The sequence below is a fragment of the Corylus avellana genome, chromosome 3 (assembly GCF_965113065.1).
Source record: "Corylus avellana chromosome 3, dhCorAvel1.hap1.2, whole genome shotgun sequence".
NCBI classification, from domain to species: Eukaryota; Viridiplantae; Streptophyta; class Magnoliopsida; order Fagales; family Betulaceae; genus Corylus; species Corylus avellana.
The window spans coordinates 35,514,867-35,538,117 of record NC_142492.1 but is presented as its reverse complement, the minus strand read 5'-3'; the positions used below and the strand labels follow the sequence as shown (position 1 = coordinate 35,538,117).

Below are 23,251 nucleotides of genomic sequence, written 5' to 3'. Positions count from 1 at the left end.
TAAAATAAATAATGAGATGTAGAGTAATTTTTTAATGTGGTTATTCTTCAAAATAGAAAAATTGAGATTATTCTTCAAAATTTGAAAAAAAAAAATAAAAAAATATAAAAGAATTCGATATAAATGTTCTATCAGATTAATATAAAATAAATTCTGAAAGAATGCGATGTAAATGTTCTTACAGATTAATATCTGCAATTTTAGATCCAAATACAATGCGTGACAGTAAAAGTTGGGAGTTTGGGGAGCAGTTTCCTTTCAATGCACATTTAAGGGTGGGTACAACGGTCATTTCGAACACAAAACCAGGCAAGACCGCTGCTTGTTTGAAGCTTAGGAAGGTCCGAATTTCCGAAATCCAAACCAAGGTTCTCTTCTGTCTTACTCATAAAAATCTGTCTGTCTGTCTCTCTCTCTCTCACTCTGTTAGGTCTCTGCTCTGACCAAAAACCTAGAGAGAGAAAAACCCTAACCCTGACCGTAATGGCGACCGGTTCTGCGGCAGCGAACTTGGAAGATGTTCCCTCCGTCGATCTCATGACGGAGCTCCTTCGTCGCATGAAGTGCTCCTCCAAACCCGACAAGCGCCTCATTCTCGTTGGTATGCTAGACATGCGCGTTCGTAGAGACATTCATATGGGTTTACGTTATTTAAATGCCATTTTTTTTTCTGCTGTCAAATTTTGGTTCTTGACGTTGAAATCCTTTCAGATCCGAGAATATAATGTGTTTGTGGTGACAAAGTTGGATGCTTTTAGGGATTTTACTGCGTTTCTTAGGCTTTTTTGTTCGGGCAGGTGTCTTTTTTTTTTTTTTTTTCTTTATGCTACGGGTGCTCCTTTTTTGTATTCCTATGCTTTGTTTGGTTGCTGGGAAAATGTAGGAAGAGAAAGCGGATGGAAAAAATTGAATATCAGGGTTTTAGAGATGTAGAAAACAACCAATAAATAAATGAATAAAGCTGGAATAAAACAGTTAAGGTTAAGATAAATGCCGTTGTTTTGGATCTGGAATCTATGCTACTCTGTTTGTTTATATTGTTCTTCCCGCTGGGGTGGTGATTTTGTTTCTACCGACATTTCACTGTAATTCTACTTTCCGTAGTCTATTAGATGTTACTTTCTTTTTTTGGCAAGCTAGAAGCATACAAAACACTTGCAGATTTAGTATTAAACTCTTTTGCAAGTACAAATGGTGGTGCAGGTCAGGGAATAAATTTGTGGGTTGCAATTGACAACCCTTCTGGGACTAGCTTATCAAATATTAAGAACAGCAGCATGTTATCCACAATAGTGTTTGGGCTACAGGCATCTGCTAAATTTCTTCTTTTGGGTTTGTTTTATCTTTTTTAATCGATTTTTTCCCTTTTTTGGTTCCGTTAGTGATAAAAAGGTTTTGCTTGGATATTCTTGGGCTCCTATCAGAATCTTTGATGTCATGCAATTAAAGCAAAATTAAAAACTTCTATATTGTCCCTTTCTTATCTTGAGTTTTTCTGGGAAATGGATGTTTAGTTTCATCCTATTGATATTTTAGAAGCCAACTCTGTCAGTCATCCATGTCTGTTCTTAGGGAAAATAAAAAATATGTGCTAGAAAGAAACCTTAGACGTATTAGTCTTTTCCACTGTTAGGATTTAAGTAAAATACTATGGTGCTCCAGCCAGGTATGTCCAAGTAATTGCTAGATGTCAAATCTGCACTTTTAGCCTCTTGTAGGTGGTTATATTTCCTATTGATGTCCCACCTTTTACCCTCCCCGCCCATGCCCTGGTTGAAAAAAGAGAAACCAAAATAGAAGGAAAAGAAAAAAATTGAGTTTCAGTCTATTCTAGCTGGTGGATCTTAGAACTATAAAGATGTCATACTGTGTAGGTTTTTTTCAAGTATACTGTTTGTATACTTAGGGGCACCTTACGTTTTTTATATTATTTCCTTATCAAAAAAAAAGAAGTGTATGTTTTTTTCAAGGCTTTGAACATTTGTTCATCATTGTTGCTTGATTTTTGACAGCCCTGTTGTGAATGTTTAATTTGAAAGACACGTTTTATATTCACAATCATAAAAAATTGTATGATACAGGCCCTCCAGGATCAGGAAAGGGTACCCAATCACCTATAGTTAAGGATGAGTACTGCTTGTGTCACTTGGCTACTGGCGATATGTTAAGAGCTGCTGTTGCTGCTAAAACCCCTCTTGGGGTTAAGGCTAAAGAGGCTATGGATAAGGTAGAATCTCTTTTTTAATATATTGTTTTTCTGTTCGATTTGTTCTGTGTGCTTCTTACTAAAAGGATCTCTGCAGCTGATCCCAATAAGTTGTGTGTTATGGCTTGGTTGAGTTGAATAGCATCTCTAATAGTTTGTATTGTAGATTATTGCTGATAAGGTGTTATGCAACTGTTTTGCAGGGAGAACTTGTTTCTGATGACTTGGTTGTTGGCATTATAGATGAAGCTCTTAAGAAGCCTTCATGTCAGAAAGGTTTCATTCTTGATGGATTTCCAAGGACTGTGGTCCAAGCACAGAAGGTGTCACATTGTCACCTGGATATTGATTAATTTTGCCACTCCTTGATTTTTTTTCCCGTTCATATGTGTTTGTGTATACTTGCACTTTAACAATGCCTTTGTTTTCCTTCTTTATATAGCTTGATGAGATGCTGGAAAAGAAGGGAGTCAAAGTTGATAAGGTGCTCAACTTTGCAATTGATGATGCGATCTTGGAGGAGAGAATTACTGGTCGCTGGTTACACCCATCCAGTGGTAGAACCTATCACACCAAATTTGCACCTCCCAAAGTTCCAGGCGTTGATGATGTAAGGCTATTTCCTTTTCAATTCTTTTGGTTTAAAAATGTTATTGCCACTAGGAATCTTATCAACATTGAAGGAGTTCTCACAAGACACGTGCATAAAAAAAATTAGTGCTAAAAACACTTGAGGCTGTAAAAGCCTCTATTTATTAATCATCAGTGCGTTAATCTGGTTTAGAAGGCCATGTTGATTTTAATATGCTCACCATGATGATCCTTCTTATGAGCTCTGTTACTAGATATTAATCCAATATTTGAATTTTTCTTCATAAATAGTGTACTCTCCTTGTTTTGGTTTGTCCAAGGTTACTGGGGAACCTTTGATTCAGCGCAAGGATGATACTGCAGTTGTCCTTAAGTCAAGACTGGAGGCATTTCACAGGCAAACTGAACCGGTATACTTTTCTATATGCCCTTCCTACAGTTCCTTGAATTTGATTGCTTAGGTTCAGATGAATGGAAATATGAGATTTTACTATTTTGTGTTAATTTCAGTGATCTGCAGTCCTTTTAAAACTAATCATTTGACAATACTCACAATGAAGTTTGACCCTATTTTTTTTTTTTTAATTGTATATTGTTCCATCATGGTAAATATATTATAGTTACCTGATTTGCTTGTGCATTTTGTTTTTGTTTTTGTTTTTTTTTTTTTTTTTTCTGTGCGATTGGGGAGAGGGGTGGGGTGAGCATTGATGAAGTTATATCATTTTGACGGTTTTGTCGGTTCCCTTTTACTGTCATTTTTCCGTTGAGAACTGCAATAAGTCTTCTTTGATAATCAAATGAACCAAGACAAAAACTTGATGTTTGTCCTTGATATAATAAAAATTAATGAGTTGATAAGCTTTAGTTCTTTTACGGCAAATAACTCTTACTGAACTATCTTCTTGCACCATTCATCCAACTCTTGAAATGGTTATACTAGGATATGTAATGGATTTGTTCACATTTGGAATGCAGGTTATTGATTATTATTCCAAGAAGGGCATGGTTGCCAATCTTCATGCGGAAAAACCTCCCAAAGAAGTCACAATTGAGGTTCAGAAGGTGCTCTCTTCGTAAAAGCTGCTTCCCTCCACTTCACTTATAAATTGATTGCTTTCCTCAGAAAGCCTACTGTTTATTATCCATTTGCATTCTGATATACTGTTGAATTTTCTGACAAATTGCACCACTTCTTGATTTTGCAAACTGCATATGACGGCTGCTGTCAAACTTTTCGAGGTTTAATTGAGTTACCTATACACCATAATATAAAAAGCGTGAAAGTGCACGCTGATGACACATTTTCTACTCTGTTGACAATCTTGTCCTTCTCTTGATGTTTTATATTCTATATATGATCTTGATCTTTACCTGGAAATATACTAATAACAGCTTGCTTGTAGGGGGGAAAAAAGAAAAAAGAAAAAAGAGTATGTGCTATGGTGTTAGTTTTTTTGTTACTTTCATTTTGTAGATGAAATTGCAGCCCATTACATAAATTGATGCAAATTGTTTTCTAGAGTCTTGTGTTGAGTGATCGTGGTACAGATTGATTTTCTAGATTCTCTTCTACAGTTATTTTATAAAAAGGAATAATCACCAGAAAAAACAATATATATATGGTGAGAAATTCCTAAAACAAATGTCTCCCCTCCTTAAGGTTGTTTTTAGCTGACCGCCCTCTCAAAGGGCTTCCAATATCCCAAAAAAATCTTTGTTTCTTAATGACCACCATTGCCAATGGCCAAATCAGGAGGTGTTTTAGCCAATCCAGCAGCCACTTAAAATTATTATTATTATTATTATTTTAATTTGATGTGGGCACCCAGTAGGTAAGTATCAAACTATCAAGGAAAAATTAAATTTAGTCCCTATTAGATTTTTAGATTTTCTTCTAATTTTAAATTAGTCGTGTCAACTTAGTGTTGAGTGTGCTATGTAATCCCAATTAATTAATACCATGTAGCTCTCGATTGACATTAGTGTCATACGACATAGCTTAAAATTACAAATTATATTTATAATTTAACAAAACCCGTAAGTTGATAGAGTGAAATCAAGGAAAACACTTGGGACTTAATTGTCAAAATTGAGAATCTAAGAAGTAAAGAGTGTCGATCTCCCACCCCAATCCCCATACCAACCAACCTGTTGCACTTCCCAACATTGGAGCATTACAATACAATTTACTTTTGTCGCATTTCAGTGAAACTTCATTTTTACTTTGAATCTTTAAGATTATGAAAATCTTTTTGACCAACCTCTTGAAAAATTGAAAAATAAACCAATTCATTCAGTTAGAGGGTGTTTTTTTTTTTTTTTTTTAATTTAAAAAAATGTTTTGACGTCACATAAAAATATGAAAGTAGAAGAAGTGTTTTAGGTTGTTTGTTAAAATTTTTTGTTTTGAAAAGAGAAAACAAAAGGGAAAGAGAAAAAGTTTCATCAATCAAATTTTTATTTATTACAATTTGTTACCGTTTCACAATGAAAGACAGTTCATTTTTCTTCTCAAAATATGAACTATATATACAGTTTCCAATGGCCTTAAAAATTCAAACCCAAGGTGTGAGAGAAACGCATTTAAAACAATATGACAAGAACTTACATGGTTTGGAAGTGTCCCTAAGCGAATGGCTAAATCTTTCACTTATGCCAACTAAGAATAAGATTACTATATACTAGGACTGCTCATTTAACCATGGTTACTTCTTTGTTATTTTATTTTATTTTATTTTTTTTGAGCAAATACAAACAAAAGAGAAGGTTTACAAAGGGGGATCCTTTCCACTATTAATTCTAATGGAAGAGGAATTGGGAATGCTACCAAACACAAGGTTGGTAGCGGCCCACTTGGCGAGGTGGTGCGCACGAAAGTTTGCACTTCTAGAAACTTTTGTAGCATTCCAAACTTGAAAATGCTGAAGTTTCAACTGAATGTCGGTAATGATTGGAGCAATGGTCCATTCAGTGAAGAGATTCTGATTGTTAATGGCTAAGATGAAAACCAAAGAATCACCCTCAATCAACAAATTGTTGCAGTCTTGTAAGATAGCAAGATCAATCCTTGTAAGAACTGCCATGGATTCTCCCTTGCTCACGTTAGTGAAAATCAATTTTTTAGTAAATGCTGAGAATATAAAGCTACCATCTCTAACAACTCCTTATGAAAATTGAACCAGAGTCTTTGAAATGGAGCATATAATTAAAAGTTCATTCATAGATAAACCTTAATCCTCACTAAACTAAGAAAAACCCTGATTAGGGACCATTGCAGATATATAAGTGACCCAACATGTTATGAAATAAATTTCTCACAGCAACTTATATAAAAGAAAAAAGTGCCCTGTAGAATTATTTCAATATTTAAAATTCTGGGGGGTCTACTCTTCAGAATAAACCATTCACTATTTGTAAGGCTAGTAAAGTTTTAGACTTAGTTTTTAGGGGCTTCACAGAAGAAACCCCTCCAAAAATAGGCGTATGCCACTATTTGCGGCGCGCACACGGTATTCTTTAGTAAAAGGCGAAAGAATAGTTCGCTTTGTGCTCACCGCGTGGCTGCGTGATTTAATTGTTCAGCGCTTGGGTGTTTTTATAGTTTCCATCTTACGCTACTCTTTCACATCTCTTCAATGTGGGACGAAAATGCCGAGTCAGAATTACTACTATGCGGACAGCTTGCAGTGTGCGCATGCACGAAACGAAGGCCTCCCTTCTATCCAGCCCAGTGGACTTCAGTCCAACAATGTGTTGCTCAATATTTCATCCTTCCTTGCATGTACACACTTTCAGCTCAAAGTGTTTTTGGTACAATATCTACTACAGTTACTCTTACTCCAAAGTGCATACTGATTGACATGTTAATAAAAATTGTCATTGAATTTTGAATTAATTAATCTGTATATGATATATATTAATGGTAATATTTATGATCATATTAGGGACTATGCACTTGAAAATACATGTAGTATTCCTCATAATAATTCTCAAAACACTTCGTAATCACCAACATTACCACTATTCCCACATTCCCACCCAGCATGGGATGGGGCTAAAAGTGTGAACATCTTAGAAAGAGTTAACTTTGAAAGTTTCCCAATGAGTTTGGTTTGTTCCCAGTGAAAAAACACTTAAATCTCTTGTGAAAAAGAAAAAAAATTAAACAATGGAAATGGGATCATCAGGGGAGAACTCCAGTTATTTTTTAACTGAAGGCCATAACTACCATTTATTTTTTGATAAGAGGATCTCCAATGATTCTTTAACCAGAGGCAAGCCAAACTATTCACCTACAATTGCTTGATTGAAAAGTTGAAGCTGCAATCAAGTTTATGAACCTGCTTAACATTCCTCAAAATTATACTGTATCTATTTCTTTTGTATATCATTAAAGGGAAATGTTACATACTACATTTTTGTTCTACAAGTCTTCCACAATGCTGATATGACAGTTCTAACCAACCATTGATTTTTTTTTTTTTTTTTGGAAAAAATGCAGTTTACCCCCTGAAATTTCATGGGTTTTTCAATTTTAACCCCAAAGTTCAAAAATTGGCAATCTATCCCCTGAAGTTTCAAAAATTGGCAATTTAAACCTTCCGTTTAATTTTTCCGTCAAAATGGACGGAAATCTATGAAATTACATCATTGCCCTTAGGCTTTTTTTAAAAAAATTTCCGTCGGAAGGTTTAAATTGCCAATTTTTGAAACTTCAGGGAGGTAGATTGCCAATTTTTGAACTTTGGGGTTAAAATTGAAAAACTCCTGAAACTTTAGGGGGGTAAACTGCATTTTCTTTTTTTTTTTTTAATAAAAACTAATCCAATAGTTAGTTGAAAGTGCCTCATTACCATTGTAAAGTACTTGTGAGATAAAAATCTTGTTTTAAATCATTTCCATTTAACCGACTTGAAGTGCTATACTCGACTTTGTTTGATTAACATGACTATTCATCTTCTTATGTTCGAAAGCGATATTGTTACGATATGGGGTAACAATAGGACACCAATTCCAGAAGTGTTCTTACAAGCAAATATGGGGAAGTTTAAACCTTAAGAGATGGCAAGTTGAAAGATTTCCTTTGGAACTTTGTAGTGCTACAGAAATCTGATGCTTTGGTTGAAGCTGGACAAGAGTACGTGTAGCAAAACACAATTACTGAATGTGAAACACAAACAAGTAGCATTTGGAACTCAACATTTTAGGTTTCATTTAATTTTATTTAAAACCCATCAAGTATTTGGTAGATCCACTACAACATAATATTCCAGTTGATGCAACATTGTTTCACGTATTACATCACACCCCAAGTTTTAGATGTGTTTGGAGAGACAACCTACATGGGCATTGTAACTGCTAAAGATCATGAATAGAGACCTATATGTCAACTGTAATCTTTGCATCGAGTTGAGAGAATTCTTGGAAATAGGCCTTGAAATGTTCATATGAATGCTTCACGTCATCTACAGCACACATCTCTCGAATACTGTGCATTGATAGCTATGGCGCGCCAACATCAACTGTACGAATCCCCACATCACTTGCAAGGATCGGACCAATGGTTGAACCACATGCCATGTCATTGTGGACCACAAAATCCTGCATCATTTGTAATTTCCTCTGCTTTAATCATACTATACCACACTAATTCTCACACAGCAAGTCACCTTCTAAATTACCATAAAAAATAAAGATGGCTGCAAAAGGTGGGGGTTGTTGTGCTATGGACAATTTGTACAATTTATATGTTGCATTTTCTTATCTTCTTTGAAACATCTTACAAAAATGTTATTGAAAAGATCAGGTTCCTGTTATATTTTCAATTTGAAAAATAATTCCATCTCATAGAAATTGTGTTATACACATGCAGGGAGACACTGACCTGAATAGGAAGGTTATGCTTTGTTGCTATCTCTCTGAATATGAAGGAAGTGATTGCATTGCTAGCATAGCGTTGATTTGCATTGTTTTTAATGACAAGCCCTCCATGCAACTTGGGCTGATGATTATCTTCATGTTTGTCCTGTGGAAGAACCCTATATCAACATAGTGCAAGAAACTAAACATAGCCGATGCTGGTAAATTGTAAGAACAGTAGGCAACGCACCATATAATTAGGGTGTAATGCATGTGCCATGTCGGCACATACAAGGAAGCTCCTCTGAATCGCTTTCCCAAGCAACTGGAATTAAATCAAATTTAATGAAAACACATGAGTCACCGAAGTAAAACAAATCACCAAATATGTGTAAGAGGATAACAATGAACATCTTTTTTTTTACTTGGAACCCAGAATCATCAGAAGGATGTGGAGCAGTTATCACCTTAGAATCAGAACCAAACAAACTTGTAATTCGTGATAAAGCATTTAGCATGGCAGGAGACCCAGCACCTTGGGCTGAGTCGGATCCAACCTCCTCATGATCAAACAAGGCCACCATTCTAACACTAGTCTCATTCTCAAGACTGCTTTCAGAAGATGTAGCATCTACCAATGCCTGAAATTGAAATCATTAAGCATCATGTGCAAACCGGTTGCTATGACCTCAAATAACAAAGCATATAATATAGTAATCTTTTCCCCTATACAAAAAGGAAAATCAACAATATGGGAGAGCAACAACAGTGATATACACTGAGGTAGATGAAATATATCATAGGTTTATATGTTTCAGTTCCAAAACACGCAGTAGGTTGTTTGGGTGAGTTAGAGCTAAGGGAAGCAAAGCACTGGTTTCTGACAAAATGGCCAAGCCTCACATTGAAATCGCAGATGATGATACCAATGTGATTAGACATAATACCAAACAAGTGCTTTAGACTTACCCAGTAGCACTTATCACAAGATAAAAAGAAGCAGACAATACCAATAATTGACTTCATTCTTTGCACCCTTTGGGATAAGACAAGAACTAGGAGTTAAGAAGAGCAAACGCCAAGCCACATAATTGGGAGACTAAAATGCAACAAAATATAAACTACTTGGCCACTGGACCAAAAGCTCAGACTCAATGTGTATCTAGGACCATGAAATGTATTTGATAACTAGACCAACCCACTGACATCACAAAAGACGAAGATCAAGGTAATCTCATATATGATGAGAAGAAGACAATCAATATACAAAAACATTACATTCATATCAAATATATTAGATATATAAAATTTACTAGTGTCATAAGTCAACAAGGCATTGTAGCATATAAGTCTTTATCAGCTGTGAAGAACTTCAAAGGCTCCCCAATTTGACATGAGAAACAGGTCGAGCACAATATTTAGCACATTGCATAGTCAAGAAATTGGCAGGGTAAAAAAAACTCAAATATGCACCTCTTATTTGCATCTCAACAAAAGAAGAGAGCCTAAATACAAAGCCATACCTTTAGAGAGCAAAATGACATGTAGAGATTATCAAGCTGCCCCGAGAAAATGAATTCCTTTGTTACACCAGCCACAATACTTACTTGAGTATCACATGCTTGTAATTCAAAATCACATATATCATCTGGTTTATAGCCAACCTCACTTGTAATGAGTTAGAGAAAAGATAGAAAAAAAAAAAAAAAAAAAAAACAATCACCAACAAGCATACCCAAAAATATCAAGCTCCTAAAAGTGTAACAACTACATGTGATCATGCCTCTAACAGATTCATGTCATCTGAACACTACCCATAAAAGTAAATTTGCCCTACCTGTAATAGGAGAGAGTGATGCTTTGAATTATTAGTGGTAGTACTTTGATTAGTTTTCATTTTATCAGTCTGAACTCCACTTTGAACTGGACCATTTTTAGTGGTAGTACTTTGATTAGTTTTCTTTTTATCAGTCTGAACTCCACTTTCAACTGGACCATTTTTACTGGTAGTACTTTGATTAGTTTTCATTTTATCAGTCTGAACTCCACTTTCAACTGGACCATTTTTAGCATCCACTTTATTGAGCTCTGCCTGCAAAAAATAGTTCATAGGATAAAGCAAAAATTGGATCAAAAGGAGAAATATTCACTCAAACCTTAAACAAGCCATATTCGTCCAATGTTCAGTTACTCCTCTTTTCATTAGATCATAGATACATATAATCATGACTCAACATCCTAGACTGGTATTCTTAAAAAAAAAAAAAAATTGAACATCTCAACATCCAACTCAACCTAATGCGAGTACATTGTCAAATTCAACATATGAATTGCAATTTGAGTAAGGTGCAATCATTCAAAATCACTATATATAATTTAATGGCACTGACTTCATGTGCTAAGCACCGCTTCCTCAAAATCAAGTTCTATGAGTAATAAGCATTAATACAAGAGACATAACTTGACACCAAACATATAGCAAAACTATCAATTAAAAAAACATAAAAGGGCCACATGAATACAAAGAAGCATATAAAATGAATGTAATTCCAAGATTACCTTAATTGATGTTGCCAAGATAGGAAGAAGATGATTCTGTGTGTTGACCTCGAATCCATCATTAACACCCCTGTTCACAGAAGTTGTTCAACAGAAGGAAAGAGAGAACAATCACATAAAACAGGACAGCTTCAACACTACCGCTAGATATTTCAATCTAAATTGTGATCGCACAGCAGCTAAATAGGTGAAAAAGCATTTCAAACAGCAGGACAGCTTGTCCAAGTGAATCGCCAGGGTTGGGATCCGCATGATAGGCCTCTCAATTCTAACAAGACAATGCGAATATGAAACAGAACCATCTTTTTCCTCTCTGATTATCACCTTTCCTGCAACCGTTAGGTCACGGTCAAACCAAGTATGCCACAAGCCATCCCCATATGCTTGGACACCAGCCTCCAAATACACACCTTTAGTTACCTGCACAAGCCACCCATATTCCAAAAAACAAAAACAAAAACAAACAATTTCCCTTAAACCATCAATTCTACGTAAACTCATACTACTATTTCAATTCAGGTAATAGCAATGAAACTAACAGGCCACCTTCGTAACAGGCTTCAGTTTCAGACAAGGACTGTCGGTATGAGCACCAATTATAATGAATCCATTTCCGGCAACATACCTAAGCACAAGTTCCGCAATATCAGAAATAACGAAACTATATCCATATCAAATAATAGCCGATCCTGCTACAAACCCAAATTTCACTAAGCCGAATAGATGCATTAAGCTCAGTGAAGTGTGTTCTATGTTGTTAACTACACGTTCCCAATGGTAGAAACCATAAAAATTTCAAAATTAGATTCCTTTTCTGTTCCTACATTTTCTCAGTAACCAAACGGATCTACAATTCCACTAACAAACGATGAGAACGAATACAGCAAAAAATAAAATCATACTTTTTGCCGATCGCAAAAGCGACGATCGTGGAGTAATTACGAGTGAAGAAATATTTCTTCCCCGCCTCCAAATTCCAATCCTCTCTCTCTGAGATTTGCTTATACCCTTTTCCTTTCAACAACTTCTTTGCCACCTTTAAAACGGCAACATATCGACAAAACAAGCTTAATCAAACACTAGCAAGAAACGGACGGTAAAAGAGAGATACATATGAGGAATGTTTTTTTTTTTTTTTCCTCGGGGATTTTCCCGCGAAACAAATGGAAATGGAGAGAGAGAGTGAGAGAGAGTTACCAACGGCATGGAAAGCAGTTGGGGAAGAGTTCAGGAAGCTGATGAGCTCACCGATCTCTGGGCCCACTTGGGCTGCTTCCTGTTGGGCCACTTCCATTGATAATGTAAACAAATTTCCCATTGGTTGGGTTCAGCTTGACTGCCTGGGGCCTGGGCTGTATAGATAAACTAATCCAGCCTATACAAATAAATAAAAATAAATAAATTATGGTACAATTATTTTGGGGACATCGAGTCTCTCCTAGTATATATAATTGTTGACTCTCTTCTAGGATTAGATCGCCGATTGGTCAAGGAAAAACATTATGCTGATTCTAGGTGATATAAGAAGTTATTCCTTGTTCCATTTTTCAAACAACAATGTTTTCGTTAAAATTAGGTTAAAGATTTTTTTATTTTTTATTTTTTCAATTGAATCTACTTGAAATATGTTCAAAATGCTTCACATTAATTTTTAAAAATTACATACATTTTTTAAAATACATGTGAAATGTGAGAATTTCATGTATTTTGAATACATGTTAATTTAATAGATTAAATGCTTTTCTTCGTTCACTTTTCATTGATATTTTTTTTTACTTTATATTTGCTTTTTCTTTCTTGTCTTTCAATGTAAACGAAAACAATTTTTTCTTTTCGTTCAATGGATATTTAATCTTTACTTTAACCAATAGGTAAGTTGCATCGACTTTAGTGGTTTCTAATTGACAAATGTTTGCCGTTTTGCTTATAATAAGTATTTTTGCTTTTTCTTTCTTGTCTTTCAAATAATCAATGTAAACCAAAACATATTTTTCTCTTTTTTCTTTTGATAGATCGTTAATGTTACAAGGTAATTCTTTACTCCAACATATAGGCAAGTTGCATTGTCTTTATGGTTTCTAATTGACAAACAATCGCCGTTTTGCTTATGATACATTCACTAATAAGACAAATTGTAATAAGTTATCGGGTATTCTCACGAAAAAAATATTTGGATATGAATATTTGTTTTTCTTGGCAAATAGTACAACAAAAAGAGAGCAAAAGAAAAGTATTTTTGCATTTTGTTTCTCGTCTTTCAATGTAAACCAAAACAAAATATTTTTTCTCTCTCAAGGTAATTCTTTACTTCATCACATAGGCATGTTGCATTGTCTTTAGTGGTTTCTAATTGGGAAACATTGGTCATTTTGCTTACGGTACACTCATAAATAAGACAAGTTGTAATAAGTTATAGGGTATTCTCACGAAAGAAATCTTTGAATATGAAGATTTGTTTTTCTTGGCAGATAGTACAACTGGAAAAAAGCAAAAGATAAGAAGCAACACACTCAAAACTGAAAAGTAGGGGATGAGATCACTAACAGGAACCAGTGAACCACGGTCACGGAGGTAAAAACATAATGAGAATGCTTCCACTAGCTACACATCTAATGGAATGGAGAATCATTGATAGCATACAATGGTCAAGCATTTGGCAGATCCACCACAACATTCCAGTTGATGCAACATTGTTTCACGTATTACATGACAGCCATGTTTTGGGTGTGTTTAGAGAGAGAACCTACATGGGCATTTGGAACAGCTAAAGACGAAGAGAGGCCTATATGTCAACCGTAATCTTTGTGTCAAGTTGAGAGAATTCACGATAATAGGCTTTGAAATGCTCATACGAATGCTTCACGTCATCTACAGCACACATCTCTCGTATACTGTGCATTGATAGCTGTGGTGCGCCAACATCAACTGTACGTATCCCCACACCACTTGCAAGGATCGGACCAATGGTTGAACCACATCCCATGTCATTGCGAACCACAAAATCCTGCATCATTTGTAATTCCTCTGCTTTATCACTTATTATACCTTACAAAATTCTCACACCACAATTTATAAAATTCACATTGATCTAGTCTAAAAGATCTTACCCAAAGAAATATATTTTTAAGAGGAATGCAACCCGTACGTGCGTTTTACGCACTCTCCCTTACACCGTGTTGATGCGACATATCAGCGAAAAAAAAAAAAAGGCACACACCTTTTCCTAATTGGCGCCACCCCAACCACCAAGCAAGGTGGTCGTAAGTTGTAACTGCTAGATTTGGTAGTCCCAACTACCAGACCAGATATCACGGTTGTTGCAACCACCTCCAAAAATTCGGTAGGGATGTACCACCCATGGGAGAGGCTAGGCAAATTTTTTTGGGTTGATGGAAAATTTTATGGCTGGCATGGCAGTGCCACTTCAGCGCGTTAGCTAGCCAACGTAAAGCCCACATATGGCTAGCATTTTCCTATTTTCAATTTCAGCAATAGTTTATTACTTTAAAAATGGTTTACCCTAGAATTTTTCACAGCTAAAATATGCCAATGTAGAGAGAAACTGACCTGCATAGGAAGGTTATGATTGGTTGCTATCTCTCTGAATATGAAGGAAGTGACTGCATTGGTTGCATAGCGTTGATTTGCATTGTTTTTAATGACAAGCCCTCCATGCAACTTGGGCTGATGATTATCTTCATGTTTTTCCTGTGGAGGAACCCTATATCAACATAGTGCAACAAACCAAATATAGCTGATGCTGGTAAATTGTAAGAACAGTAGGCAACCCACCGTATAATTAGGGTGTAATGCATGTGCCATATCAGCAGATACAAGGAAACTCCTCTGAATCGCTTTCTCAAGCAGCTGGAATTAAATCAAATTCAATTAAAACAATTAAGTTTCCGGAGTAAATCATCACTGAATGAGTGTAAAAGGATTAATTGGAACCCAGAATCATCAGAAGGATGCAGAACAGTTATCACCTTAGAATCTGAACCAAACGAACTTGTAATTCGTGATAAAGCATTTAGCATGACAGGAGACCCAGCACCTTGGGCTGAGTTGGATCCAACCTCCTCATGATCAAACAAGGCCACCATTCTAACACCAGTCTCATCCTCAAGACTGCTTTCAGAAGATGTAGCATCTATCAATGCCTGAAATTCAAACCATTAAGCATCATATGCAAACCAGCCACTATGAACTCAGATAACAAAGCATATAATAATCTTTTCTCCTATAAAAGGAAAACCAACAATATGGGAGAGCAACAACAGTGATATACACTGAGGTGGGTGGAATATATCATAGGTTATATGTTTCAGTTCCAAAACATGCAGTAGGCTGTTGGATGAGTTAGAGATCAAAAAAGTACTTCTTTCTTTTTCTTTTTCTTTTTCTTGGTGTGGGGGAGATCATAGGCTATATGTTTCAGTTCCAAAATATGCAGTAGGCTGTTGGATGAGTTAGAGCTCAAAAAAGTACTTCTTTCTTTTTCTTTTTCTTCTTCTTTTTCTTGGTGTGGGGGAGGAGCTTAAACAAATACTTAACATAACTAAAGTTTCCCTAATTGTTGGGAATTCCGAAAAGGCATCTATGTCACGCCAATTTCATTTTGATAGCTTCTCGAATTCAACTCATCAAAGATCAAGGCTCTATGTCAAATACACTTGATTTAATTTTTTTCTATTAATGTTAAAAATCAACAAAGCATTGTAGCATATCAGCCTTTATCAGCAAGGCAGAACTCCAAAGGCTCTCCCAATTTGACATGAGAAACAAGTGTAGCACATTGCAATGTCAAGATCTAGACAGGGCAAAAAAGACCCAATATACACCTCTTATCTGCATCTCAACAAAATAAGAGAGCCTATATAAAAAGCCATACCTTTAAAGAGCAATATGACATGCAGAGATTATCAAGCCGCCCTGAGAAAATGAATTCCTTTGCCGCACCAGCCACAATACTTGGTTGAGTATCACATGCTTGTAATTCAAAATCACATATATCATCTGGTTTACAGCCAACCTGACTTGCAATGAGCTAAAAAAAAGGGAACAAAAAATAATACAATCACCAATGAGCATACCCCAAAATATAAAGCTGAGATACTCCTAAAAGCGTAACAACTACATGTGGTCATGCCTCTTAACACATTTGTGTCCCCCACCCCAATAAAACAAAAAAAGAAAAAGAAATAGAAGAAGGATGTGAGCCGTGATTTCAGAATTTATTAACCTGTAATAAGAGGGAGTGATGCTTTGAACTAGTAGTGGTAGTACTTTGATTAGTTTTCTTTCCATCAGTCTGAACTCCACTTTCAGCTGGACCATTTTCAGCAACCACTTTATTGAGCTCTGCCTGCAAAAAATAGTTCATAGGGTAAAGCAAAAATTGGATCAAAAGGAAGGCATATTCACTCAAATGTTAAACTGGCCATATTCATCAAATATTCAGTTACTCCTCTTTTCATTAGATCATAGACACATATAATCATAGCTCAACATCCTACACTGATATTCTTACACAAATAAATGAATATCTCAATATACTAACTCAACCTAATGCAATCACATTGTCAAATTCAACATGTGAATTGCAATTCCAGTAAGGCTTAGTCATTCAAAATCACTAAATAGAATTTAGTGGCACTGATTTCTCGTGCTATAGGGAAAACATTCCGCTTCCTCATAATCATGTTCTTCGAGTAACATCCATCAATACAAGGAACATAACTTGGCACCGCAACATATAGCAAACTATCAATTAAAATAAATAAACCAGCACATGAATACAAAGAAGCATAAAGATTTGTGTAATTGCAAGATTACCTTAATTGATGTTGCCAAGACAGGAAGAAGATGACTCTGTGTGTTGACCTTGAATCCATCAACGCCCCTATTCATGGAACACAATAAATTGTTTAACAGAAGGAAAGAGGGAACAATCACATAAAACAAGATAACATCAAAATTATCCATACGTATTCCAATCCAAATCATGAACACACGACAGCCAAATAGCCGAGAAAGCATTTTACACAGCAAGACAACCTGTCCAAGTGAATCGCCAGGGTTGGAATCCGCATGATGGGCTCCTCAACTCTAACAAGATGATGTGAGTACGAAACAGAACCATCTTTTTCTTCTCTAATTATCACCCTACCCGCAATTGTTAGGTCACGATCAAACCAAGTATGCCACAAGCCACCCCCATATGTTTGGACTCCAACCTCCAAATACCCAACTTTGGTTACCTGCACAACCCACCCAGTTTCCAAAAAACAAAACATAAACAATGTCCCTTAAACCACCAATTCTATATAAACTCATACAAGTAATATTCCAATTCAGGTTATAGCAATGAAACCAATAGGCCACCTTTGAAACAGGCTTCAGCTTCAGACAAGGACTATCAGTATGAGCACCAACTATATGGAATCCATTTCCAGCAACATACCTAAGCACGAGTTTCACAATATCAGCAATAACAAGATTAAATCCATACTGAATAATAATAATATAGTAAATAATTCTACAAATTTGCATTAAGCTGAATATTTGAATTAAGCTCAGTAAAGTGTGTTCTATGCTAACTAGGTCCTATCCGGGATTAAAAGCATAAAATTTTCAAAACTCAATTCCTTTTATTTTCCTACATTTTCTCAGCAACCAAATGGAACTATATTCCAATACAAACGAATGATTAATGGTGAATTCAATGAAAAAGAAAAGAAAAAAAGAAACAAATAAAATCATTCTTTTTACTGATCACAAAAGTGACAATTGTGGAATGAGTCCAATAACAATTAATACTACAACTAAGGCCATCTGCACTAAGACGAATAGTCGCATTAAGCTCAGTGAAGTGTGTCTATGTTAACTAGATGCTCTCAATGGCTACAACAAAGAACTTCCGAAATTCGAATCCTTTTCTTTTCCTACATTTCTCAGCACCAAACGGCTAGATTCCAATAACAAACAGACGAGAACAAATACAGCAATGAAATTACGGTTAATTTATTGAAAAAATAAACGAAAATCATACTTTTTACCGATCGCGAAAGCGACAATCGTGGAGTGATTCCGCGTGAAGAAATATCTCTTCCCGACCTCCAATCTCCAATCCTCCCTCTCTGAGACTTGCTCATACCCCGCCCTTTTCAAAAGCTTCTTTGCCTCATCTAAAACGGCATCATATTGAGAAAAAAAAAAAAAAAAAAACAAGCTTAATCACTCACCAACAAGAAAATGAGGGTAAGAGGAGATGAATATATGAGGGAGGGATTCCGATTTTTTTATGTCGGGGATTTTCTCGGGAAACAAACGGAAATGGAAAGAGATAAGGAGACAGAGAGAAGTTACCGACGGCATGGAAAGCAGTTGGCGAAGCGTTCAGGAAATTGACGAGATCAGAGACCACTGAGCTCGCTTCACCGGCCATGGCTTCCTCGAGCTTCACTGCCTATTTGCTTTGCTTATAGCGATATTGACTCTCGCTCGCTCGCTCGCTCTAGCTTTCTTGGGCCTTAGCTTGGGAATCAATCACGGAATGTAGAATGCAGAATAAATACTTTGGGCCATGGGCCCTGACTGGCCCATCACGGTGGATGTACCATGAAGGGAGCGATGCAATGTGAGCGAGCGTATATTGTATTCCCTTTGTCTCACACAATTGCATAAAAAGTTCAGGGTGCTTTAATAATACTACACACATATAAATATTATAGATAATTATTGAGTTGATAATTATAATCAAATTGATAAACATAGTGAATGTTGCATAGACAAAGTCTACATAATTTAATTTAAACATAATTGTCGAGATTTTAACATTAATTTTGTAAGGTAGAATTTCATAAGAAATTGGTGTGTAGAAAATTTGATAATGGAGATTAGAGAAGAATGTTGAGAATATAAATGTGCCATTTTGAGTGATAGGCTATTGCAAAATGCCGAGACAAATGAGCGGTAGCCTATGATTCGCGGCCGACAAGAACGACTAGAATGATTGTTTTCTTAAACGAAGGCATGTATGTGAACATTAATTGGTGTGCTATTTCCAACAAGAAAGCATTAGTAATCCCTCTAATATTGTGCATATCAAACGTGTCATTATTTTGAGCGTAATGAAATAGGTTCGGTACAATTGCAACTTGAATAGCTATTTTCGAGTGATAGTGCAGATATATTTAACAATTTTCTTAAATCGTTATAAATAGTACATGACTTCTTTTCCATCAGACAACCATTTGTTAAATCTGGGCCATTGAGGACCAGTCAAATGATCCATATTTCATCTTTGTTGACCTTCCTTATACAATTCATTTGTTTTTGGTAGAATTTCTACAAGATTTTGTACATGTCTATGTATGTGTCTGCACATATAAGAATTCTCAAAACACTACAGAAACATCAATATTACTGCTACTACCACATTCCAACCAACTTAGAATGGGGTGGCTATAAGTTTGGACCCCTAAGAAAGAGGTCACTAAAGTTCTAGAGGAATTGCTAGATAAACAGGTCGAAGTTGTGATCAAGTTCTTGACTTGCTTAATTCTCTCAGGTATAGAGAATAATATTAGAATACTAGTTGTTGGCCGAGTAGACGGAATGAATGGAGTGAAGCGATGTTTACGTTTCCAAAATACGTCTGTGCAATTAGGGTTTTCTTATATATATATTATGTTGTAACCTTGAATCATTAATAATAAAATATAGTCGAATTCTCTATGGACGTAGGCACCTTGTCGAATGTCGAATCACGTAAATCCGTATCTCGACTCTCTTTTTCAATTCCATATTATTTATCATTATTGGGCACGGTAACAACATTAATACTCCATTTTGTCCAAATATATTATTCCATTAACATCATCATATTATGGATTACAAGAACAATATGGCACACCATGATTTGACCCTTTTGTCTACGGTGCAATTTGTTGAAGTCTCAGCAGCAACTCTTACTCTACATTTATATCTACCTCTGACTTATCATCAAAATCAACTGCAATCCTTGGATCAAGATGAGAGAATTCATGGAAATAGGCCTTGAAATGCTCATATGAATGCTTCACATCATCTGCAGCACACATTTCTCGTATGCTGTGCATTGATAGCTGTGGTGCGCCAACATCAACTGTACGAATCCCCACACCACTTGCAAGAATCGGACCAATGGTTGAACCACATCCCATGTCATTGCGGACCACAAAATCCTGCATCAAATGTAATTTCCTCTGCTTTATCACTTACTATTCCTCACAAAATTCTCACACCACAATTCATACAAGTCACACTAATCTTCTCTGAAAGATCTTACCAAAATAATTTTTCACAGCTAAAATATGCCAATGCAGAGAGAAACTGACCTGAACAGGAAGGTTATGGTTTGTTGCTATCTCTCTGAATATGAAGGAAGTGACTGCATTGGTTGCATAGCGTTGATTTGCATTGTGTTTAATGACAAGCCCTCCATGCAACTTGGGCTGATGATTATCTTCATGTTTGTCCTGTGGAGGAGGAACACTATATCAACATGGTGCAACAAACCAAATATTGCTTATACTGGTAAAGAATAAGTGCAGTAGCCAGTAGGCAACACACCATGTAATTAGGGTGTAATGCATGTGCCATGTCTGCAGATACGAGGAAACTCCTCTGGATTGCTTTCTCAAGCAGCTGGAAAGAAATCAAAAGCAATGGAAACAAATATCTGTCAGATTAAAACATAATCATTAAATGAGTGTTTAGAAAGGAATATGTTTATGCATTCATCTGACAACTCTTGCCTAAGAGAAAGTCCTCTAAATGTGGTGGCATGGATTTGGGTAACAAATTATGAAGCAAATTAAATAAGCATCTACAGTATCTAGTTTAGAGGCATGGGACTAGTCAGAGGATAACAGTAAACATTTCTTTGTTTAATTAAATCCCAAGATCATCCCATGAGCATGGAAGTAGTTATTACCTTAGAATCTGAGCCAAAGGAACTCGTAATTCGTGATAAAGCATTTAACATGGCAGGAGATCCAGCTCCTTGGGCTGAGTTAGACCCAACCTCCTCATGATCAAACAAGGCCACCATTCTAACACCAGACTCTTCCTCAAGACTGCTTTCAGAAGATGTAGCATCTATCAATGCCTGAAATTCAAACCATAAAGTAGCATAGGAACTCAAACAACAACGTATTTAGCACATCACAAAAGTCATAAATTGGCAAGGTAAAGAAAAAAAAGACTATATATGCAGCTTTATTTGCATTTCAATGAAAAAAAAAAAAAAACCACACCTTCAGAGAGCAAAATGACATGCAAAGATTGTCAAGCCGCCCTGAGAAAATGAATTCCTTTGTGGCACCAGCTACAATACTTGGTTGAGTATCACATGCTTGTAATTCAAAATCACATATATCATCTGGTGTACAGCCAATCTGACTTGCAAGCAGCTAGAAAAAAAGAAGAAAAATAAAGCAATTACCAACAAGCATACCCAAAAACATCAAGCTTGAGATGCTTCAAAATTTTATTTTAACCTGTAATAGGAGCGAGTGATGCTTTGAGTTATGAGTGGAAGCTCTTTGATTTGTTTTCTTTGCATCAGTCTGAACTCCACTTTCAACTGCACCATCTTCAGAAACCACTTTATTGAGCTCTGCCTGCAAAAAGTTTGTTTACAATATAAAGCAAAATTTGATAAAAAAAGAACATATGAATGTGTATAGTTCCAAAATTACCTTAACTAATGTTGCCAAGACAGGAAGAAGATGAGCCTGCGTGTTGACCTTGAATCCATCACTAACGCTGCTGCTGCTCACAGAATAGCAAATTGTTCAACAGAGAACAATCACATAAAACAAGGTAGATTCAAAATATCCATATCATGACCAGAAAACAGCCAGAACAAGTGGTAGAGCATTTCAAACAGCAAGACAACCTGTCTAAGTGAATTGCCAGGGTCGGGATCCGCATTATCGGCTTCTCGATTCTAACGAGACGATGCGAATACAAAACAGAACCATCTTTTTCTTCTCTAATCATCACCCTTCCCGCAACCGTTAGGTCGCGATCAAACCAAGTATGCCACAAGCCACCCCCATATGTTTGGACACCAACCTCCAAATACCCACCTTTAGTTACCTGCACAAGCCACCCAGTTCTAAATAACCTCCAAATACAAGTAATATATTTCAATCCAGGTGATAGCAATGAAATCAAAAGACCACCTTGGTAACGGGCTTCAGTTTCAGACAAGGACTATCAGTATGAGCACCAACTATATGGAATCCATTTCCGGCAACATACCTCAGCAAAAGTTCCACAACATCAGCAATAAGGAAACCAAATTCATATCAAATAGTAACTAAGTGCAGTAAAGTGTTAAAAAGTCGATTCCTTTTCTTTTCCCACATTTTCCCAATAACCAAACAGAGCTACAGTAATGAAATCATGGTGAATTTAATGAGAACAAAGACAAAAATTCATACTTTTTACCGATTGCAAAAGCGACAATCGTGGAGTGATTGCGCGTGAAGAAATATCTCTTCCCGACTTCCAATTTCCAATCCTCTCTCTCCAAGACTTGTTCATACCCCACGCTTCTCAACCACTTTTTTGCCTCGTCTAAAACAACAATGTGTCGAGAAAAAAAAGCTTAATCACTCACAAAAACAGAACCCCATTTGAAATCCACCCCCATATGATCTAAAGGAGGGTGAATGGGTCTAACACATGCTGAGATAAGTATCATTGTATAAAAGATTCAATCATGAACAATATCATGCGCCAAATACAACATATAATATACATATATTTCATGGCACGTTTATTTGGAAATGGAGAATGGTAGAGAAAGGAGAGAGGAAGATATAGTTACCAACGGCATGGAAAGCAGTTGGCGAAACGTTCAAGAAGTTGATGAGATCAGAGACCACTGAGCTTACTTCACTGTGTGCTTCTTTCTTGGCCATGGTTTCCACGAGCTTCACTGCCAACTTGCTTGGCTTATATATGAGAAAAACTCTC

General features: G+C 36.1%; 3 protein-coding genes, 1 non-coding gene and 1 pseudogene across 7 annotated transcripts; 1 reads left to right on the top strand and 4 right to left on the bottom strand.

Annotated features, from left to right (window-relative positions):
- The first annotated feature begins 290 nt into the window (after nucleotides 1-290).
- ADK1 (adenylate kinase 1) lies at nucleotides 291-4,111 on the top strand. The gene is made up of 6 exons (XM_059586594.2): nucleotides 291-601; nucleotides 2,082-2,227; nucleotides 2,410-2,529; nucleotides 2,649-2,816; nucleotides 3,118-3,207; nucleotides 3,776-4,111. The coding sequence occupies exons 1-6, from the start codon at nucleotides 484-486 to the stop codon at nucleotides 3,875-3,877; spliced, it is 744 nt and encodes a 247-aa protein (XP_059442577.1). The 5' UTR covers nucleotides 291-483; the 3' UTR covers nucleotides 3,878-4,111.
- Nucleotides 4,112-6,246: 2,135 nt separating this feature from the next.
- Nucleotides 6,247-6,363, bottom strand: LOC132176750 (U5 spliceosomal RNA). The gene has a single exon (XR_009439603.1). It is a non-coding gene; the product is annotated as a U5 spliceosomal RNA (small nuclear RNA).
- A 1,678-nt stretch (nucleotides 6,364-8,041) lies between these two features.
- Nucleotides 8,042-12,512, bottom strand: LOC132173495 (putative aspartyl aminopeptidase; annotated as a pseudogene). The gene is made up of 12 exons (XR_015911700.1): nucleotides 12,420-12,512; nucleotides 12,121-12,254; nucleotides 11,765-11,843; nucleotides 11,433-11,638; nucleotides 11,219-11,288; nucleotides 10,709-10,751; nucleotides 10,499-10,582; nucleotides 10,183-10,340; nucleotides 9,127-9,300; nucleotides 8,910-8,984; nucleotides 8,685-8,825; nucleotides 8,042-8,401 (listed from the first exon to the last, which is right to left on the bottom strand). The product of XR_015911700.1 is annotated as a putative aspartyl aminopeptidase (transcript).
- Nucleotides 12,513-13,732: 1,220 nt separating this feature from the next.
- Nucleotides 13,733-18,765, bottom strand: LOC132175619 (putative aspartyl aminopeptidase). Of its 2 annotated transcripts, none has more exons than XM_059587619.2 (11): nucleotides 18,587-18,765; nucleotides 18,270-18,405; nucleotides 17,603-17,681; nucleotides 17,276-17,478; nucleotides 17,054-17,120; nucleotides 16,461-16,583; nucleotides 16,110-16,265; nucleotides 15,205-15,378; nucleotides 15,011-15,085; nucleotides 14,786-14,926; nucleotides 13,733-14,222 (listed from the first exon to the last, which is right to left on the bottom strand). In XM_059587619.2, exons 1-11 carry the CDS (start codon nucleotides 18,663-18,665, stop codon nucleotides 14,001-14,003), a joined length of 1,455 nt encoding a protein of 484 aa, XP_059443602.1. In that variant the 5' UTR covers nucleotides 18,666-18,765; the 3' UTR covers nucleotides 13,733-14,000. The 2 variants fall into 2 exon arrangements, with proteins under 2 accessions (XP_059443602.1, XP_088370639.1); XM_088514513.1 differs by having other exon boundaries at nucleotides 16,110-16,250.
- Nucleotides 18,766-20,047: 1,282 nt separating this feature from the next.
- On the bottom strand, nucleotides 20,048-23,251 carry LOC132175193 (putative aspartyl aminopeptidase). 2 transcript variants are annotated; one of them, XM_059587059.2, is made up of 11 exons: nucleotides 23,103-23,251; nucleotides 22,714-22,849; nucleotides 22,453-22,531; nucleotides 22,164-22,366; nucleotides 21,964-22,036; nucleotides 21,763-21,885; nucleotides 21,520-21,675; nucleotides 21,198-21,371; nucleotides 20,834-20,908; nucleotides 20,599-20,739; nucleotides 20,048-20,445 (listed from the first exon to the last, which is right to left on the bottom strand). In XM_059587059.2, exons 1-11 carry the CDS (start codon nucleotides 23,194-23,196, stop codon nucleotides 20,191-20,193), a joined length of 1,509 nt encoding a protein of 502 aa, XP_059443042.2. In that variant the 5' UTR covers nucleotides 23,197-23,251; the 3' UTR covers nucleotides 20,048-20,190. The 2 variants fall into 2 exon arrangements, with proteins under 2 accessions (XP_059443042.2, XP_059443044.2); XM_059587061.2 differs by having other exon boundaries at nucleotides 21,964-22,033.

Bases quoted from the DNA above. Each gene is read 5' to 3' on its own strand.
- LOC132175619 (XM_059587619.2), bottom strand. From the start codon at position 18,665: ATGGCCGGTGAAGCGAGCTCAGTGGTCTCTGATCTCGTCAATTTCCTG. The intron at 16,584-17,053 runs GTAATCTTGCAA...TATTTTTTGCAG, and splicing joins TCTTGGCAACATCAATTAAG to GCAGAGCTCAATAAAGTGGT. The intron at 16,266-16,460 runs GTTAATAAATTC...CCTTTTTTTTAG, and splicing joins ATCACTCCCTCTTATTACAG to CTCATTGCAAGTCAGGTTGG.
- ADK1 (XM_059586594.2), top strand. From the start codon at position 484: ATGGCGACCGGTTCTGCGGCAGCGAACTTGGAAGATGTTCCCTCCGTC. The intron at 2,228-2,409 runs GTAGAATCTCTT...ACTGTTTTGCAG, and splicing joins CTAAAGAGGCTATGGATAAG to GGAGAACTTGTTTCTGATGA. The intron at 3,208-3,775 runs GTATACTTTTCT...TTTGGAATGCAG, and splicing joins TTCACAGGCAAACTGAACCG to GTTATTGATTATTATTCCAA.
- LOC132175193 (XM_059587059.2), bottom strand. From the start codon at position 23,196: ATGGCCAAGAAAGAAGCACACAGTGAAGTAAGCTCAGTGGTCTCTGAT. The intron at 22,532-22,713 runs GTATGAATTTTT...ACTTTTGCTGAG, and splicing joins GCTTTTGCAATCGGTAAAAA to GTATGTTGCCGGAAATGGAT. The intron at 21,372-21,519 runs GTGTGGTTTTTT...TTTGAATTTCAG, and splicing joins TGTCATTTTGCTCTCTGAAG to GCATTGATAGATGCTACATC.